At 48.2% G+C, this 20560-nt stretch overlaps 7 protein-coding genes across 7 annotated transcripts; 4 read left to right on the forward strand and 3 right to left on the reverse strand.

Annotated features, from left to right (window-relative positions):
* Window positions 1-421: 421 nt before the first annotated feature.
* On the reverse strand, window positions 422-2015 carry N7517_009399 (zinc-dependent alcohol dehydrogenase; the record flags this gene model as incomplete). The annotated part of the gene is made up of 5 exons (XM_056727122.1): window positions 422-700; window positions 752-1329; window positions 1408-1635; window positions 1697-1792; window positions 1853-2015. The coding sequence occupies 5 exons, from the start codon at window positions 2013-2015 to the stop codon at window positions 422-424; spliced, it is 1344 nt and encodes a 447-aa protein (XP_056575694.1).
* A 973-nt stretch (window positions 2016-2988) lies between these two features.
* Window positions 2989-4533, forward strand: N7517_009400 (M18 family aminopeptidase; the record flags this gene model as incomplete). The annotated part of the gene is made up of 1 exon (XM_056727123.1): window positions 2989-4533. One exon carries the CDS (start codon window positions 2989-2991, stop codon window positions 4531-4533), a length of 1545 nt encoding a protein of 514 aa, XP_056575695.1.
* Window positions 4534-4989: 456 nt separating this feature from the next.
* On the reverse strand, window positions 4990-6377 carry N7517_009401 (uncharacterized protein; the record flags this gene model as incomplete). The annotated part of the gene is made up of 5 exons (XM_056727124.1): window positions 4990-5405; window positions 5460-5527; window positions 5584-5957; window positions 6019-6123; window positions 6177-6377. The coding sequence occupies 5 exons, from the start codon at window positions 6375-6377 to the stop codon at window positions 4990-4992; spliced, it is 1164 nt and encodes a 387-aa protein (XP_056575696.1).
* A 4025-nt stretch (window positions 6378-10402) lies between these two features.
* On the forward strand, window positions 10403-11716 carry N7517_009402 (rRNA-binding endoribonuclease; the record flags this gene model as incomplete). Its single annotated transcript, XM_056727125.1, has 2 exons — window positions 10403-11143; window positions 11198-11716. 2 exons carry the CDS (start codon window positions 10403-10405, stop codon window positions 11714-11716), a joined length of 1260 nt encoding a protein of 419 aa, XP_056575697.1.
* A 226-nt stretch (window positions 11717-11942) lies between these two features.
* On the reverse strand, window positions 11943-12790 carry N7517_009403 (H/ACA ribonucleoprotein complex subunit NOP10; the record flags this gene model as incomplete). Its single annotated transcript, XM_056727126.1, has 6 exons — window positions 11943-12125; window positions 12196-12248; window positions 12318-12385; window positions 12489-12533; window positions 12612-12624; window positions 12687-12790. 6 exons carry the CDS (start codon window positions 12788-12790, stop codon window positions 12106-12108), a joined length of 303 nt encoding a protein of 100 aa, XP_056575698.1. The 3' UTR covers window positions 11943-12105.
* Window positions 12791-13225: 435 nt separating this feature from the next.
* sen2 (tRNA splicing endonuclease subunit SEN2) lies at window positions 13226-14665 on the forward strand (the record flags this gene model as incomplete). Its single annotated transcript, XM_056727127.1, has 1 exon — window positions 13226-14665. One exon carries the CDS (start codon window positions 13226-13228, stop codon window positions 14663-14665), a length of 1440 nt encoding a protein of 479 aa, XP_056575699.1.
* A 443-nt stretch (window positions 14666-15108) lies between these two features.
* On the forward strand, window positions 15109-19459 carry N7517_009405 (chromatin-binding protein RAD9; the record flags this gene model as incomplete). The annotated part of the gene is made up of 2 exons (XM_056727128.1): window positions 15109-15168; window positions 15227-19459. 2 exons carry the CDS (start codon window positions 15109-15111, stop codon window positions 19457-19459), a joined length of 4293 nt encoding a protein of 1430 aa, XP_056575700.1.
* Window positions 19460-20560: the final 1101 nt, after the last annotated feature.

A 20560-nucleotide genomic window follows, 5' to 3' on the forward strand; every position in this document is an offset into this window, starting at 1 on the left:
TGAAATAAGTGGAATGCGTGGAAAGAAGTCGCCACTATTGGGCACACTCGTTTCCATTGTGTTTGGAGGCCCATTTTCGGCGATCCGAAAAAGCGATCCACTATACTCGGTAATATCTTTTTCGGTGTATCATGAAACGGGTAGTATAAACCGAGATGACGCAGTTCTCAGTTCTCGTCACAATTGAAAAAACCATCTACTGATATGAATGGCATGAATGGCAATATCGATTGTAGGATATAAACGGATTACATTCTAGCTAATAACTAGAATATCTCTACTTCTCTAGTATTTGATTTGCAGAATACCTCTAGTTTCTAGCTCCATTGGGAGTAAATATGAAATATCAAGCAAATAATGTATTTCACTTACACTGACGAGATCACCTCTGTACTGAACAATTTCAAGAACCGGGTCTGCCTCACAATTCCGTTAATGGAGGAGCCCCGTCTGCTGGAGGAGCAGAGTGCTTGGTCTGCACGAAGACCTTCTGCATGCCCATCTCTCGCTTATTGAAAACCGCATACAATTTCTCCATGTCTTCCAAACGGACTCGGTGGGTCACCATATCCAGTGGGTTGATATCGTTCGTTTGAATAAGGTGCATGAGGTGCTTCCAATACTTGTGCACAGGAGCCTGCCCATTACCCATAAGATGAACACCTGTCTGCATCAGAGCCCCAATGTTAAAGTGATTGGTCTGAGGATGATTTGTTAGATACTTCACTCTTCCGAAAACTGGTCAACTCACAAATCCGGCATAGACACCCGTCACCCCAACATGGCCAAACGGGCGGACAGCAGTAATCATTTCATTCAACAACTCCGAAGTATCCGTCTCCATTCCAAGCAGCTGCTCGAAGTAATGTGCCCATCCTTTGGCGTATTCACCTGCTGCACACTCCAAAGCAACATCGGGTCCGCCCTCGACCATTTTTTGCAGCTGTGATGTCACCGACTCGCTTCGAGGCAGGTCAGTGAAGTTGATTGTCTCAACCATTGGCACTTTAGTCTTTACAAAGTCCAATCGCCATCCACCGTCACCTCCGTCGATAAGGATGACTCGACTAGCTCCATGGAAGAAGCTGAACTGTGCGCACATCTGCCCGATCGGTCCTGCTCCCCAGATCGCAACAACATCTCCTTTCTTCACGCCAGTGTCGACCACGCAGTGCCATGATGTTGCTATAACATCCGAGACATAAAGTGCCTTCTCATCTGGTACTTCGGCTGGAATAGAAAGCAGATTGACGTCGCCGTATGGAACTCGAATGTACTCGGCTTGCCCACCTGCAAACCCACCTGTGAAATGGGAATATCCAAACATGCCTGTATCCCAATTTAGTATGAATCTCACGACCCTCAGGGACGTCTGAATTGCATATCGTACTACACTGGTCAACTTACCTGCCGTTCGTTTCCCATATAAGACATTGGTCAAAGTATTCTCGTTCGTCCTGTCGCATTGAGAATAGTACTCTCTCCGACAATTCCTGCAATCCCCACAGGCAATCGGAAAAGAAACAACAACTCGTTCTCCAACTTTGACCTTCTTTGACTCGGGCCCTACACTGTCCACAACTCCACAGCATTCATGACCGAGCACGTCTCCCTTCTCCAACTGAGGAATGACTCCTTTGCCGGCAAAGTCGTGTCAGTCTATTCGCTCGCTCTAATCGTGGAAATATCTTCATACCGTGATACAGGTGAAGATCGCTACCGCAAATAGTGCTTCCTGTCACTCTAACAATCACGTCTCCAGGGTCGATCACCCGTGGCTTCGGCATTTGCACTAATCGCAGTGATCAGCAAGCATACAGGGCTTAAGCTGGTATTTTCGTCTCTCGCCTACCAACTTTAACATGGTTCTTCCCTTGCCAGGTAGTAGCCTGGATCATCTCTCCGGTCTCCACTCCATGTTCATTGTCGTATCTAGACACATCAGTGGCAATTGTCGCATTATCACCGTGGCCGAGAATCTTTTCTACCAGGTTTGCTGCCTGGGTCAACGCCATTTTCAATATAATTGAGGGTATGTATGATTGGGATGTGATGAATTTATGCGTTTGGGGGTAACAGGAACTGAGAGCACAGTTTTATACTCAGATGGGCAGCAAATGTTGGAACTCCAGGCTTTGGGGCGTTTTCTGTCAACTGACATCACCATGATGTGGGTATACGTCAAGCAAGGCTATCCCTCATTTGAGGAATCTATCATGTTGCTATATAAAGAGGATTATACCTCTGGCAGCATGGGGTTGCTTCACTTGGCGTTGGAAATCTCCGATATTTGAATCTCAGGCGCAATAAACTGCTCCCCGTGAAGGGGTTGACCGTCCCTTCAAGAAGAGAAGTTTTAATATATTATTTTGGTATTGAAGCGCCAGACTTCTTGCGCACAAATCTGTGGACTTCGTTTGCTGATCAATTCTTCGTTGTATCATATAAACCCATCACAGTTGGTGATGCGCAATAATATTCGGATATACATCGGGATGTGTATAAAGAAATAGTGGATTTTATGAGCGTTTCAAGATTGCTTGACGTTTAGGTCACTCGAATACGGATTACAAGAGAATACTAGAAGCTCATCTTAATTATTTCTACTCAAATATGTCTTCGCAGATTTACTAGAGCCGATCTAGTAGCAAATGGCGTCATAGGGCCTAGTTTCGTACGCGATTCGTAGCTCCAAACTAAGCATTTACCAAGCCAAATATATTGTGAGGTCAATAGCTTCTACCTACTCCGTATAAAGTAAATCGATATACATACAGGTTATTTGACCTATAAGAAAAGAACATGTACTCCGTACTCACACGTGAATAAATAGAGCTGAACTTGTTATCAGTAGACCGGACTCGGCGATAAGCAAGGGGCATTTGGATGGATCAGGTACCAGCCCCCGTCGGGGTTCCGCCTTTCCCCTCACGAGTCATCCTCTTCTACCCTCCCTCTTCCCTACAATCACATACTCTATTCACAAACATGACAAGAAAATACAGTTCCACCCAAGGCCTCGATATGCCATGGGCTTCACAAATATCCGCCCAGCTGCCCAATCCGTTCATGCCTGTACCTTCAGCACTGCCAGTCCGAGCTCAGCAATCGATCTCCGATGAGCCCGTTCACCCCGAGGATTACTCCAAGCCATACTGCGAGTTTATGACTTCCAATCCCACGATTTTCCACGCCGTCAAATCCTTCTCCAAGCAGCTCGAAGACCATGGCTATAAGCACCTCTCTGAGCGAGCGGTGTGGACATCGGAGCTGAAACGAGGCGGAAAGTTCTACACTTCCCGCAACGGCAGCTCTTTGATCGCTTTCAATATTGGCTCCAAATACGAGAGCGGAAACGGTGTGGCTATCGTTGCTGGCCACGTTGATGCTTTGACTGCCAAGCTGAAGCCCGTGTCCAAGCTACCGAACAAAGCAGGCTTCCAGCAGCTCGGCGTTGCCCCATACGCTGGTGGTCTCGGCAATACTTGGTGGGATCGTGATCTTGGTATTGGTGGTCGCGTGCTCGTCCGCGACCCGGAAACTGGCAAGGTGGAGACTAAACTGGTCAAACTTGACTGGCCTATTGCTCGTGTGCCTACCCTCGCTCCCCATTTCGGTTCTCCTGCGAATGGCCCATTCAACCAGGAAACTCAAATGGTGCCTGTCATCGGAATTGATAACTCTGATCTGTTTGAACATTCCAAGGTCGAGTCAAGCAACGTCAAGTTTGGCACATTTACCTCGACCCAGCCTGAGAAGCTTGTGAAGATCATCTCCAAGGAGCTTGGTATCACAGACTACAGCACTATTGTCAACTGGGAATTGGAACTCTTTGATACCCAGCCCGCTCAACTAGGCGGTCTAGAGAAGGACATGATCTTCGCCGGTCGCATTGATGACAAGCTTTGCTGTTATGCCGCACAGGAAGCGCTCATTGCGTCCTCGGACAGTACATCGACTGGAACCGTGAAGATGGTTGGTATGTTCGATGATGAAGAGATTGGCAGTTTGCTCCGCCAAGGTGCTCGGTCGAACTTTATGAGCAGCGTCATTGAGCGGATTACCGAGGCCTTCGCGGAGGGCAACTATGGCCCCAGCCTCCTTTCCCAGACAGTGGCCAACAGCTTCTTGGTGTCATCGGATGTCATTCACGCAGTGAACCCGAACTTCCTCAATGTCTACCTCGAGAACCACGCGCCCCGCCTCAACGTTGGCGTGGCAGTCTCTGCCGACTCAAACGGACACATGACTACCGACAGTGTCAGTGAGGCCGTCATTAGGCGAGTTGCAGAGCGCTGTGGGTCAACCTTGCAGGTCTTCCAGATTCGCAATGACTCTCGCAGCGGTGGCACTATCGGGCCCATGACCAGTGCCCAGATTGGTATGAGGGCCATTGACTGCGGTATCCCGCAGCTGAGCATGCACAGTATCCGGGCGACTACTGGAAGCTTGGACCCCGGCCTGGGTGTCAAGTTGTTCAAGGGATTCTTCGATCATTACGAAGAAGTCGACAAGGAGTTTACCGACTTTTAGATAGATAATTTCGCGCTTCGCTCTGGGCGGTATAGAGCGCTCTCTTCTTTTTGCATGCCTGTTATAGGCGGGTTGTCTCGTTCTTCTACGATTTAGGCGTGTATTGGACTACAACCAAGTGGCCTTATCCTGACCATTGCTCTTCCAACTTTCGGTATTAAGTTATCTGTTTTGTTCGATTGCTGTACCTCCACTATCTATATATCCAAGAATTTCCAAACCTACATTCCAAATTACTATATTTTGAAATGACATATATAAAAAAAAAAAGGAAAACGAGGGTATACCCACAAAGTATTCATGGCCCGACAACCGTCAGGCCCAAAGAGCGTGGTGAAATTCTCACAAGAAACACAAAGAAAAATCCGACGGGTATATCGCATTATACTCCAAGCCATCAACATGACTGTATGAGCCATTTAGAAAGCAAAGGCGTGTCTATACAGCAAGAGACACTTAAAACGGTACCCCCGAAGCCGGAGGAAAAGCTGGTGGGAAAGCACGAGGGTGCATCATCATATTAGGACGAGGCGCAGAAATCGCAGCAATCTGTGTCAACTTCTTCTCCTCCTCTCGCGTCCAGCGCTTAAGACTAGATCTAAGCCCAGTACCAGGAACAAGAGCGAGAACACGCTCCGGGTCGCCAGCGCCGTACTCGTGTTCCTCGCCGGGTGCGCCGAGAGTTGATGCATCACCGTTCCACTCGGAGTTGCGCTGGGTTGTGTCGCCGCGGGTGGGACGACTGGCATTGAAGGTAGATATCATTCCTGGGAAGATGCGGGCGATGAGGGGTTTCAGGGTTGGTAGACAGGCGCATATTATGCCTGTGTTGCATTCTATGGCGGACCAGGAGGCAGCGCCGACGTTATCGACTGGGCTGTGTTAGTTTGGATTTTGGGAGTAGGGATGAGTGGTACGACACGTACAGGTGGGATCGGATGAATCGGCAATCTTTTTCAGGCTGACTAGACGGACAATACTGGTAATGCAGACACTAGTGAGTGTTGTGTTAGTTCTTGGACGGTTGATATTTGAAATGGGATAACTCACAAGCCACCCAGACCGAACATGATCATTAAAGCAACCTTCTGTCTTCGGGGCAAGTCGACTGCCATTAAAGCCGGGATGGGAATGATCAGGATAGCAATATCGGTTGCGATATGCATACTAGCATTGGAGAACCACAGCTTGGTCTTGTTCAAACAGAAACCTTCGATTGTAGGGTCCCAGAATTTGGCGACGGGAATACAGTTGAGGAATGCACTGATCACCGCCCATGTGCCGTATATGGCGAGGATGGTGATCATGATCCAGCAGACGACACGCATGCGGTGGGTTGGGAAGACTCGCCAGTACTGCATTAGAATCGAGGCTTTGGCGCAGAGAACGGCGGCGTTGTAGAAAGGAATGGTGAGCCAAAAGGCCTATTCGGATTGTTTGTTAGATGTGGCTGGTATCTAACGACCCAGCTTAGGGCAAGCTCACCTTCAACTGTCGCTCCAGGATGGGTGGTGGGATATCTTTAATGTGTGTCCCGATGCCACTAACGCATTCGACAATGTCGAGACCCATGAAGACATATGAGTTCACCTATGCATTCGTATCAACATGTGGCATTCTTGGGTACCAATCACCCAACTTACCAGTGCGATAATGACCATCCAGTCATTTGCCTCCACTCGTCTCATAAGTCTTACACGAGTATACATCCTCATCGTCACGAAGCATGTTGCCAAGGCCGTGAACACAACGCTTATAACCAAGGCTTGCTCGCCACGGGAGGACATAAGTATGCCGTCACTATCTCGCCTGTAGATCCCATCTCGAGAGTGCAATGAATTCATCGTCAAGCGATCTTGTGGCTTTGGAAAAACGAAAGGATGGCTACTCCCCAAAGAGAAGATTGCCCGGGGAACAGTCTAACGATCAGATCAATAGTTGATTCAGATCTGATATACGACTGAGATGGGGCACAAAGGAGTGATAAGAGTATGATCTCTCGATCCACTGAGAAGCGAAAATTCTTCGAGGATATAGCCGTATTATAATCCTAAGCGCATAAACCTGATACGCAGCGTCGCCATAAACAATGCAGCCCCAGAAACCAAACGGCCTAGGAGAGAATCCACTATCCCTTTTTGAGAAACAGACAGTACCAATTCCCAAAATTTATCAACCATTTCATCTCTCCTCACTCCTCGGATGAGCGGCCCAATGCTTTTGACGCGAGACAGCATCCCCGTCTGGGAAGCGTGTTTGCAGCAGCGTGCAGCGCAAGGGGCTGCATACAACGAATCGGGTACAGTGTTGGCCCCGGATGAACTCGGTTGGTACATCTATGGCTTCGTAATCTCACATCTATACGATGTTTCTTTGTTGTTCTTTGCTTTTGCGTTCTTTTCCTTTTTTCTTTTCTTCTTTGGGTACAATTTGCATGGGACTAAATTACACTCTGCAGGGTTAAATATCAATTTCCCACACCTTATTCTGAGACCCCAGAATCACTTACCCCTTCCGTCTCGCTGTGAATGGTTCAATAATTTCAAGCTATTCCTGTCGATCGCATGACGATCCGCTTGACTTACTGCTCCAACCTGGACAGCACTACGGAGTCTGCAGAGGCTATTCTTGCCGTGTACAGTCAATTGACGCACGGAATCTTTACTTCCACGGACTATCATTACTTTCTCGGTTGTTGGGTGCTATATACAATAGTCGAAGGGGTTCCAAATCACTTTGAATATGCCATGATGCAAGACTTGCATACAGTGCTTACTTACTCCGTACAAACAGCTCGGAGATCATCTTACTTGATATCCGATCATCTCCGACTGTGACACTGAAGAAGCATTTATATGTTGTAGGAACTGATGATGACGGGTGGATCCTAAGGCTATACTGCCCTAAAGTCAGTCAACCCTATTTATCGATCTGCCCATCGAATCTCGCATAGTAGATCTACATGTAAATGCTGCTCGGTCATGGGGATCAATGTGAGACCAAGGGTGTCAAATGTCAACGCTATTTAATTATGTACTCGCTATGATGGCCTCTAAATCGTGATTATGCGCGTCACCTTTCAGGTTAGAAGCCAACTTTCATATCACTTTCCACGAAATGGTACCAGTGCACGAAAATGTTAGGCAATGGAGGCGCGGTGCAAACGGCAATGACGGAGGTGATCAATAAAATCCTGTAACCCAAGTTGTCACAATACTCTTGATTGACCCTTGTCTGAATACTCTAATACATGAGTTGATCGACTCGACCTATGCCCCTCTCGTTTGCCCCTCATATTGTTACCTTGGAGACTCGAGAAATGGTCAGAATAAGGCTGGACATGTCTCAACAGTTGACTGAGAAACAAACAGGCCACCATAGTCACTGTCTCATTTTGCATGTTAGGGCTATATTAAGCTCATCTACCTTGATGTGTAAGGGGCGCTTACTTATTGCCACTCAATTACTCCCTATGCGACGGATCCACCCAAGGCTAGAAAACGGAGTGTCCAATTGAATATCGAATGGAAATACGAGAGAGTTAAATCTCCCATTTGTTGGAATATCAGCCACATGCAATTGATAATGGTAGAGAGGCCTTGTAAGGGATAACCATTTTCCCTTGCCCCGGATCTGCTCCCGAAAAGCTTCGTTTACTTTCTCAAATATGAGTATCTGTTTAATTTATGAAACCTGCTAAATGGATTTGGTTAATAATTTCTCACCGTTTGCAGGATTATTTTGTGGCCTTGACTAGTAGCGTCTCACAGCATCCAAAGCTGCTAACCATGAAATTCAGCTCGTGGCAATGCGTCGAATCTTTGGAAGAATTCAAAAAAAGCAATTAAACTGTCCCACTATTTCTACCAACAGTGTGTGGCTAAAAGACCCTGCTGCTGGCTAAGTTGACCTGTCACATACAACGGAGTACCATTATTAGGATACACTCTTATCGATATTTGATGTTTCGTCCTCGAAGGATGAAAGAACCATGGTTTTGCATTCCTAGCTGCCACATTTTTGAATCCTGTAGTGGAAAACTTATGTACTCCGTATGCAGTACTCCGTACCTCCTGTCAATATGCAGGGCGCAAGGTGCTATGCGTTGCATGAAGGCGGCTGCCTTGCTTGCCGAGTTGTCATGGCAGCTTGAGAATTTAATCTTGCATTAATCTAAAATGCGGGATCTAGTTTCTATTAGAAACCGACTGTTCCCCAATCCTAGGGTACCTAAACCGCGTCCAATTTGGAGCTTGGAAAATGACACTTGAGGCCTAAAATTGTATTGACGCGCCAAGAAGGTGATAAGGGGAGCTAATACATGAGAGCCAATCAAATGGTTACCTTGTCACAATTTTGGGCAATTTGACACGCCAAGACGTTTCTATACCTGCTTCTGTCGACGATGTCATGGGACAAAGTGCATCCCCTGCTACCCATTTATCACTGGTCGGCCATTTTGCTGTAGCTAGCCGGTTTCAAATTAGGATAGGGACAGCTCGATTGGAGCACATTCCGCATTCCACGTGTATTAACCGTCTCTCGTGGCTTTGTTGATGGCTTTAGGTCTACAAACCTCTTGAGAGATTGCATATCCAAGAATTCTGCTCATGCTAGCTCGTCAGAACACTGTCAGATTAAAATAGAGACAACTTCTTGCATACCATACGCCGAAAGCTCTTCGAATCTATCGCGGGCTGTGCAAGCTATTTGTACCAATATGTCAGCTCCGTGTTCTAAATCAAGCCGCTGCTGATTAAAACGCGACAAGTGATTATGATTCCTTCCAGGCTGCAGCAACTCTCTTTGCCATTGTCTGTTTTCTTCAATTTTCTTTTCCACAAGGACCTTTGGGATTTCGGTTGAGTCTGCAGATTGAAACATGCAATCCACATGCCCCTATTCTAGAGAAGATCACGTCTCCACAGAAAGACAAGTAACGTATGTGAGGCTCATGGCAACAATCTTGAAAGCCGTATTTGTTTGATGCAATTTAAGTAGAATCATCGCATATAGGTTCTCTATTGTGGGTATACTTTTTATGACACTTCGAATCCCGTCACGAGAGGTGAACGAATTTGTTTGGCCTATTAATGTCACTTTATGCTTACTACTTGGAGAGACACTTTCCCCAGCCCGGGGAGGCATCGGCAACCTACTGGCCTGGTTTCCAACATCTGCTGTTGTCTCAACGTGTGGACAACTGGGTGTTGCGTCGTGCTTGAGTTAAAGAAGAAATCTTTCTCCTGTTGAGACCCAGAAGGATCTGTTTCTAGAGATCAACCTCCGCTATGGTATCAAAATTCTCTCGTTCAATTGTTGACCGCTTATGCGGCCTTATGATGTCTCTTTGGTGGTCTTTTCGGTGGGCTTCTCATATATTCTGTTTAGATGTCAATTTTTTGAGATATTTCGCCCTTTTCTCTAAATTATAGGTAGGTAGACAGGAGATAGAAAGTGTTAAGGGACTTAATTTGTAAAGACGACTTTTTCATGTACAGCCTAGGGTTGAACTAAGAGCATCTCAGTGTTGAAGAATATATATTAACAATATTGGGGTCATTGTCGCCAGTTTGACCAACCTGTCTTCAACCTAGTATATAGTGTTAGATATAATAATGTGAATATCAGAACAACAAGCAAACAAATCTACAATTAAAGCCTTCTGATGTCCAATTGCATGTAAAAAGACGAAAGTTGTGGAATTGCAGTAGATTTGGATAGTCGATAAGATAGTCCGATAAGGACGCACAGGCCACTGTTCACAGAGAAATTTCCTTTCCACAACTCAGCCAATTCTTTCAGTCGCCAACGATCTTGTCTTTTCTCATTGTCGATCAGTGGGAATAGTCCTAATACATAGGACAACATGGCAGACACTACTGCCGCATCCACCAAGCCCGTCCACACAATCGTGCTGGACGCTGGCCCGATTCTCAAGAATACCCCGCCGCTTTCAACCCTCCTTGCCCAGTGCGACGAAATTATCACCACCCCCTCCGTCGTGGCCGAGATCCGCGATCCCGATGCCCGCGCACGTGTCGAGACCCTCTACCTGCCTTTCTTGAAGCAGCGATCCCCCACACCCAAGAGCTTCAATATTATTAGCGAATTCGCTCGCAAGACCGGTGATCGTTCTGTCCTGAGTAGAACCGATATTGAGGTCCTTGCCCTTGCCTACGAAATTGAGTGCGAAAAGAACGAAGGAGACTGGCGGTTAAGAAGCGTCCCTGGACAGAAGAGAATCAATGGAAAGCCGCCTGCGAAGGAGGAATCCGAGGAGACCAAGCCCGAGGATGCGGAGGTGGAAGCCATTACAGAGGGAGTGAAGGAGACCACAGTCGCAGATGCCCAGGAAGAGTCACCAAAGGAGGAAGAAACTGCTGCAACTAAAGAGGCTGACGAAGTCGCCGAGGTTGTTGTTGCGGTTGCTGAAGAAGAAAAGGACGAAGATCAGGATGCAGAGGATGATGCCAGCGACTCTGAAGACGGAGAATGGATCACACCCTCTAACTATAAAAAGCGTCTTGCCGATGATGAATCTGGGACCGCGACTCTTACAGCTGCGCCCAAGACAATGCAGGTTGCGACTATGACCACTGATTTCGCGGTAAGTACACCCCACACAACATCTGTATATCGACCAATTGCTGATTCTGTATAGTGTCAAAACGTTCTCCTACAAATGAACCTCAATCTTCTGTCTACCACCACTCTCCAGAAGATTCAGCATCTTAGAACCTTCATCAAGCGCTGCCACGCTTGCTTCTTGACCACCAAGGAGATGAACAAGCAGTTCTGCCCTCGCTGTGGCAAGGATACTCTCACTCGTGTCTCGTGCACGACCACTGCCAATGGCGCATTCACAATGCACCTCAAGAAGAACATGCAGTGGAACAAGCGCGGCAATGTATACAGTGTTCCCAAGCCGATTGCAGGCAGCTCGAACGGCAAGTGGAAGGGCGGCGGTGGCCAGCGCGGATGGGGTACCGAGCTCGTTCTTGCCGAAGATCAGAAGGAGTATGTCCGCGCCAACGAAGAAGAAGAGCGGCGGCAGCGTCGTGAGCGTGATCTCATGGACCAAGATTACCTGCCTGGTATTTTGACCGGCGAGCGCAACAGGGCTGGCGGTCGTACCAAGGTTGGTGCTGGCCGCAATGTCAACTCGAAGAAGCGCTCCTAAATGTGCTATGTGGATGACTTTGCATCTTGATTACATGGGCTGGAGTTTTGGGGCATGGAAAGAAAAAAGTTCACTTGGTCAATGCCGCTGTCATGATGGTTGTCGGCCTTTTTATGAGGAATGACCATGTCTTGTCTTGTGATTTACGGTTGAACATAGAATATAGCCAATTCATAGGGCTTTTTATGAACATTTTAACAAACTCCTTGTTGATTATCTAGGTCAGGTATTCTCTAGAATTTCTAGGTGAAGCCCCGAATAGATTATCCAAGGATAGCAAAACAAGTATGTATGGACATCTCAGCCATCCGTTGACCGCAAGAAAAACACCATTCGCCAAAACATGGGCTATGCCACCCGGTAATTCATTTTTCCCAGTGCTGATCCATTTAAGCCTTAACAGGGGTCTCTGAACGATAAAATGTCAGTTTCCGGTGCTTCTGAGAGAGCAGAGGTATGGAGGGAGAGATTCGACGTACCAGTCTGTTGGGTGAGGAGAAGGTTGTAACGCTTCTTCAGGGTGACACGGTGACTGGGGAAGAGGTCAGCTTCCAATTCAATTCTTCCATTGTGCGTCATGTATAAGGATATTGCTACTTACCGAGAGTACTTGTCATCGGGGGAGAAGCGAGCGGGGTGGGCGGACTTGGTGACCTCGCCGTTAATGACCTATACCAGAAATTAGCATCATTGTCCAAAGTTGAAATTGTGATCCGAGGAGCCGTTTGTTTGCTGAAAAGCGGCAGTCTCCCCAGCGCAAAGATTTCCGTACCTTCTTCAAGGTGTAGGCGCGCTTGCCATCGGCGGTGAGGGTGTACTGTTCGTTAAAAAATTAGCGAATGATCTCCGAACGGAGCTGAAGATTCGCTCGCTTCGATGTCGCAATGAAACATACCATAAGATGCATTCTGGAGAGAGCAATATTAGCACATGCACAATAGATCAGGTGGAACACGAATTAGAAACTCACTTGACGGTATTTGATGAATAGTCCTGTGTTAGTACTTGCGTCGGCGATAAGTGGAGGAATTTTTTTCTCGACGAGGAAGAGCTCGGACCAAGTTGCTTAGTCATGGAGTGCTTTTTAAATGGAGCTTTCGACCGCAAAATTTCCTTTTTCTCTCGCACTTGACCAGAGAAGAGAAAATAATCTCTCTTAAATGACTTTGAGCTCTGTTAATGTGCAGAGCCATGGTGGATTTACTAATTAACATTTGATTCAGGTTGTTCATACACAAAAACTTCTAGGTAAGATGCTCCTCAGCTTTTCTACACTCTCCCCTCCAGCCCATCCTTCACCTTCGGTGATGACACCATTTATTTAGCTCAGGCAGGCGGCACTTTTGATTTCTAGTTGCCTGTCGATGATCCGCTGAATTGACTACAACGGTATCTGAGAAGATATTACCATGACGATTGATTCACTTCGCATGTTTCAGCACATTTCGCTAACCTCGAATTTTGTGTTTAGGACTTTGAATATCTTTTCATCAAGTAGTGGTTCTCAGGATGGCCACTCCAGTAACCAGCATGGACAAGCCTGTGGCGGCCAAGTCAGGGCCTGCATCAGATGCACGTCCTCCTCGTGCCCCTCGTCCTCCTAGGCCAAACTTCAGACATATTCACCAGTTTCCTCTTCCGGTCAATGTACATCACGTTCCTCCTGTAATTCCTCATAACCCTCTTTCTCTTATAAGCGTCGCTCTCTCGTACCTTACCTTCCTTATCTCCCCGCCCCGTCAAGAAGTCTATTCGGCCTACTTTGATAAAGCCACCTCATCGATCCATGTCACAGACGAGAGATCCATTAAGGCCTTATGGCAGATGGGATTCTTCGGCAAGGGTAGTTTAAGTCGAAGTGAACCAAGCTGGCTGGCGCGAGAGAAGAAACGAAGAGGGTTACATGATGGCAAGACCAGTGAGGAGATTACAAGACTGCGACGGACTGAACGTCGTGAACTGAAGCTAGAGCGTGCCCGGATGGAGAAACTGGCCATCGAGGAAAGACTCAAAGCCGAGGCAGCTGCTAGGGAATCCGGTGCCTCTGAGCCTCTTGACCAAGACACTCAGTCAACCACAGACGATACGACTAATGCCACAGCGACCGCAACAGAGAAGTTCTCGTTGAAGAAGGCAAGAGAAGCTCGGGCGCTGGAGGCACGGCAGGCACGGGAATTGGCTGCACAAAATGCCGCTCTCGGCGAACAAAACCAAACTGAGACCTCTAACGGCAAATCCGTGCGCTTTTCACCAGTCGTACAAAAGAAAGAATTCCTATCCACCTCGCCCTCGTCACTACAACTGCCTGATTCCGTCGTCGACAACCTCGATCCAGATGATTTCCCAAATGAGGAGCATCTTCAACTCTCCAACGAAGAGGCATTCTTCCTTGCCTACTCGCTTGGAGCATTGCAGATCTACGATGCACCCTTGAAATCTGGGGAGGCCCAAGCGACCTCGCCAACCACCACTTCTGCCCTCCTCCAACAGTTCTGCAACCACTCCTTCCAACCTCCCCGTGATGGCTCCGCATCCCTCCAACCAGATGATCCCTTCATGATCTCCTACACCGTCTACCACCACTTCCGGTCCCTCGGCTGGGTTATCCGCTCCGGTGTTAAATTCGGAACCGATTACCTGCTCTACAACCGTGGACCGGTCTTCTCCCACGCCGAGTTCGCAGTCATCATCATTCCTTCCTACAGCCACCCTTATTGGTCCGAGACAGAAGAACGGAAGAACTACACAGCAGAGAAGCAGGCGAGGAGTTGGTGGTGGATGCACTGTGTCAGCCGTGTGCAGGCCCAGGTGTTGAAGAGCTTGGTCGTCTGCTATGTCGAAGTGCCTCCGCCAGCTGCTTCAATTGATGATATTGGGGCGCTGTTTGGCCAATACAAGGTGCGCGAGTTCCTCATCAAGAGATGGATTCCGAACCGCACTCGTGATTGATTGTCTTGGTTTCTTCTTGGGTCCCCTCAAAGCGGGGAATGAATGTTAAGGGCTTCTGATACCCTCTCTGTAATTATGTTGCATTGTCTTGTATAACTGTACATATGTATTATAATTGCATAATGACCTATGAAATCCATGTCTCATTTCTCAGCTTCTTTCCAGAGCACTTAGTAAGTTAAAAGATGTGTAAGTAATAGAAATGACCCCAATATCGCTGCCGTATACCGCTGCTGAGTGTCTACTATAACGGAGCTAGGCCGTAAGAGGTAATATTACTTCGGATCACGTGACATGCGCGTTTCGCGTTCCGGCGCCTCCATTTGAATTTGTCTCTCTATGAGAGGCATTCGACGTATCCGACCGCATGAAAACGAACTTTGCAAACACTACTGCTGCTAGCAAGACGTGCTAGACTATCAGCGATTTTATGTGGTCCGAAAATGGAAACCCAAGACGATAGCATCGACCTTGCAAAGTTGCAACGCGACGCGTTGGGGCTAGTATGTAACCACCCTGCAGTGTGCCTCGCCCTCAATAGACTAACTCCGACATCCTCAGGAGCACGATCCATCTCATCCGTACATCTCGGGGTCTGCAAAAACTAGTAACGAGCCAAATCCCACTATTTGTTACACATACCACAAAGTCAACGGCGCTTCCAATGGTGACGGAGTGTACACCGGCCAACACGTACCTCCGAAAACACCATCGAACCCCGCGAGCCTTGTGCATCAACACCAACCCTTCCTGTCTCGACCTCGGCAGCATGAACCACGCTCAATAATGTCTTATAAGAGTGGAAATAATGCGGGCATTGTACCGGGCTCGCAATTCGGCAACATGAGTTCCGCAGAGGCTGCTCCTGGGGATACTCAGGTCGTCTCGCAGTCAGTGTACGACAGCATTATTAGACAAAATGGGGAGTCCATGCAACAAGACTATTCACAAATAGGAGCCGATGGAGCAACACTGAGAACATTGTATGAGGGCGACAGCGGCCACATCGACCTTCTCTCCGAATTGGACGCCGCCCACCACGGAACGAACCTCTCCCAAGACGACGATGACAAGGATGACGAGAGCACATTCGACCAGAACGAGTCTTCCCCAATGGCCTACGCACCCGATCTCTTCCCCGAATCGCAACGGTTTCTAGCAGAAACACCCGGAACGGTTGTGAAAAACACTGAGACAAACAGTGCAACAACAGCGACCCCGAGCATCTCGCGCAATCCCCTGGCTAGTGGAATCGAGTCAAGTGGCGGTCTTCTTGGCCTGAGCCAGGTCTTCGGGGCTACCCAGGCCCCGTCGTCTCCAATTGTTCACGGCCTGCAGACGGAGCTTGTATCGGATCGTCCGTCGCCCAATATTCCTATTCAACCCGCCCGTGTTATCAATGGTATCTCGTCGCCGTTGATGGGCCTGCCGGTCCAGTTCATGAGAGAATCATCCGAACCCAATATGAACTATATATCAATGAAGGAATCGCAGACAAAGCGCGACAGGACCTTGGGGGAGAGGCTGACTCGCTCGGCCGACAACATCCAGTCAGACCAGAGCGACAAGGAATTCTATAAAGAGTCGAGCTTTATAGAACGTGCACGACGACAGCGAGAAATCGACGAGGAAGCTGCGGCTCAGTTCGCAGGGCTGAGTGCTCCTGCCAGATCGACATCCAATCTATCTGCCAGACCACGGACTTCTCCCGAGCAGCTAGATGAACGTCAAGAAGACCAGGAAATGATGGAAGCTGTTGCCAGTGAGGAGGAAACCGAACAAGAAGAAGACATGCAAGTGCCCCGATCCCAAGAGCTTCCTCAACCTTCAGCCGAAGAAGACAAAGAGAACTACGACGGACCTCCTCTCGAAGCTGCCGCCGCCGCTGCTGCCGCTAGTGCCCATGACCGGCTATCTCAGGTACTTGGGTTTGAGCCGATTCCATCCCCATCCCGTGTGGGAGTTGAGGAGGGACTGGAGGATGAGATAGCTCATCGAGGTTCTTTCGGCTCCCACAATGGTGCTCAGCTGAATGATGCCGTGCGTTCTTCCCAGGTGATGGTGAAAGACTCCCAGCCATCACCTCAATCATCAGCAAAGCACACAGAAGCCGACAATGCTAGGACCATCATTCATCGGTCGCCTTCGCGTTCTCATGTGAATTCTCCCTCTCGAGAGCGTCTTCAGTCATCCTCTCCCTGCTCACAGCCACAATCGAGACATTCGAACCACAATACCCAGAGCAATGGGTCCGTATCAAACGAACATACCATTCAACCCGTTCAGAGTGTACCCTTTAACGAGAATATACCAACACACTCTAGCAACTCCTCAGAGCAGCAACATGTAAACTCGTCTCATTCCAGAGTGGAACTGGGAACTGCGGGCAACTCATCCTCCATGCCATCTCGTGTGGCTGAGACACCTATGAATCAACGCCTTAAACATCTTGGTGATATGGCTCGATTGACGAGTATCCCAGAAACAAGCCCCAACCACTCCCAATGCCCTTCCGAGACTGGGTCCCATGGCGATGGCCTGAACAACGAAGACGACGATCTTCCACCCATGTTCAATGAAGTCCCCAGTATTCGAAAGAATCATATCCGCCCAGTTGGGGTAAGGGCACTCTCTTCGCCTCTCAAAAAATTGTTGTCCAGCCCGGGCGGAGGCCAACGTAGGGCTTTGACTGAAATTGCGGCAGATCTTTCGCCGCAGGTCGGGGTAGGAGGATTTGATCTGGGAATCGGGGTCTTTACCACCGAAGATCAAGAGTTCAGAGCCCTGATCGATGGATCGCCGACTCGACCGAAGAAGAAGAGGCGCGGCAATAATGGCTCGAGTTACATTGCCTCCGACCCTATCATGCCTCTCACCCCTCGCATACAGCCCCCAAAATCCGTTGCGCCTATTCGAGCAACACAAGAACGATCAGCTGCTATTCCAGCAGAGTCGGATGATGATGTGCCTTTAGTGCAAGCCCCCGAGAAAGCTGTGCGAAGGCAATCAAAGCCTCCGCGACGAGCACCCAAGAATGTTTGGGAAATCGAGGGATCACCTGAGCAGCCCTTCCGTCGGAGATCAAAAATTGGCAAGATGGCTACTTCGCTGTCTACGCAAGAGAAGCACCTTCCACATACGAGCTCCGGACTTGCTGCGAAATCAGCACCTCCACCAAAGGTTGTCGTTCATAATCGACCACTACCTCCATCATCGGAACCCACTGAGGTCTCATCAACAATTGCCTCGGATGATATTATTGAATCGGAAGCGTGTAGTGTCAATGATACTCCTACGACGCCCCGATCATCTCACATTTTGTCGGAAAACACTCTGGTTGCTCCAAGTCAGGTCCTTTCTGTCTGGATGGGCCAGAAACGGGCATACTACCCAGGGACATGCTTTGGAACACCACTGGGTGTATCGCAGACTAAATACTCTGTGAAATTTGAGGACAGCCTTCCTGTCGAGGTGCCGAAGGGTGCCGTTAAGAGATTCGAGCTTCGTGTCGGAGACGCAGTCAAAATCGATATGCATAATGTTCCAAAGGTCACTCATGTCGTCCGCGGGTTCGGTGACAAGCTCAGTAGAGAAGAGCTGGCCAAAGCCGCTGACGATGGCCTTCATCCTATAACCGACATTTACGGCCACGCAACTGTCATAGTCGGTCCCAAGCAACGCAAAAGTCTGCCAAATGGAGGAATTGGCAACAGCGAGAATGTGATTAAGGTGCCAATTGCTCGCGTCTATCTTGATACTATCCTGTGGAATCAACTCAAAGATCGGGCGTTCACATATCGCCCGGCGCCTGTTCAACAAGAGAGCATGGTCCATACCCCATCCGAAAGGTCATCCGCACCTGCTTCTCCCAGTTCTCGCTTGTCCCGCAGCATTCAGCAAGGCAGCGGCATCTTCGCTGGGATGGTATTTGCAGTCTCTTACAAGGAGGACGAAGCATCCAAAAATCGTGTGACTAGGCTGATCATCGAAAATGGCGGCACTGTGTTACATGATGGATTTACTGAATTGTTTGAGGCATCGTCAATTGTTCCTGTTGATACTCCCATCAAAGGTGGGACCAAGGACGCAGAACTCAATAATAAGGGTCTCCGTCTCACTGCTCTCGCTGATGACGTTGGCTTTGCGTGTTTAATTGCCGATACCCATTCTCGGCGAGAAAAATACATGCAAGCACTGGCATTGAACCTTCCATGCTTGGCCGGCCGGTGGGTAGAGGACTGTATCGCCCAAGGTCGTGTCCTCGACTGGGATATCTACCTCCTCCCAGCCGGCGACTCAATGTACCTCAACGGAGCGACAAAATCCAGAGTCATGGCCCCCAACCCTCCATCCACAGCCCGTCTCGCCGAAACCATCTCCGCACGCACAAAGCTGCTCGCGGGGCAGTCAGTGCTCCTTGTCATGGGACGTGGAAAGGTAGAGGAAAAGAGAAAAGCCTATATCTTCCTGACTTACGCCCTAGGGGCCTCCCGGGTTGAGCGTGTCCCTGATCTCGGCACGGCTAGGGCATTGATAGACTCGCAGTCCGACGCCGGTCTGTCGACTAATTGGGACTGGATCTATGTTGATGATGCAGATCAAGCTGCTGCAAAGTCGATATTGACACCCAAACCGAAGACGCAGAGAATCCATTTGTTCCATGGGAAGAAGCGTAGGAAGTCGATTGCTTCGTTTACTCCTACGCCCCCTAATGAGGTTCAATGTACTGCGAGGGTTGTTGGTAATGAGTTTGTTTGTCAGAGTTTGATTTTAGGTCGGTTGTTTGAGGAGTAATTTCTTGTCCGAGTTCTTGATACCAATGTCATTTATCATATTTATCCTTTCATGCATCTATTCAAAATATAGATGCTATTAGCTAGCTTGAACACTTGGCCCCTGGGATGGGACCTTGGGTTTTCATGCCTCTAAAAGGAATCTTGACTTTGAATTTATGACATCGTAGTCGAGAGTGTTCATCAAGTTGTACTAAATCTATATCCACCCCTATCTCCAAATGTCATGCTCATGCACAGCTATCAGATTTTATGTAGTGCAATAGAATATTGGAACAACACAGGCTTTTTTTTTGGCTTTTTCCAAGATTGCCTGAACTATTCTTTGTTTGTTCTTTCACCTATGATCTAGTATACTTACTTGTTTTAGCATGGAGAATTGTCCCCTTCTCTTCTCCATATATCGCGATACAGTGGGGTTATATACCTATCAACATAGGTTATATCTATGAAGAGGCGTGGGATATACCCTACGACGGTGGTATATCATCGTATTGCTCCTGCCCACCTCTCACCTATAAATCATGCTTATCCTACAACCTCCTCCTAAACTTTTCCCTTCTTGAATGATTTTACTTTCCCCCTTTCCAACTTGGCCACCCTGTGCTTATGTTAAGGGCAAATGATCCAAGTTGGCAATCATGACCATCCACGTTGACGAATTCATCGTCGCTGCTCTCAGTGATTAAGAAATGGAACAAGTTGTCAGTCAGCTATGCCAGTACTACGATATGAAGGACCTTGGTGAACCAAGCAGCATCTCAATTGTGCGCTGAGTCGTGACTACGAAAAGAAGACAATCACTATCAGGCTGGATCTCCTCTCTTTCGTCGACGTTTTCTCTTACTTTCCTTTCAATTTCCTCTCACTTTTTATTTGCAGCGACATGTTAAACTATCTTATCAGTAATATAATCTTCCTCCCTGCCACAACGTCAGCAGCACTAATAAAGGGGGTCATTAACAGCGCAACATTTGAAAACACTCATACATATACCTGTACCTTAGCTACATTCCAATACCATTCAAGCACCGCTGCCTACGCTTCCTCTCACTTTGCCATCAGGCTACCTAGAATAACCAATCCGCTAGGTCAAACATTG

This window comes from Penicillium concentricum (genome assembly GCF_028827145.1).
Source record: "Penicillium concentricum strain IBT 3081 chromosome Unknown utg000004l_segment0_segment0, whole genome shotgun sequence".
Taxonomy (NCBI): domain Eukaryota; kingdom Fungi; phylum Ascomycota; class Eurotiomycetes; order Eurotiales; family Aspergillaceae; genus Penicillium; species Penicillium concentricum.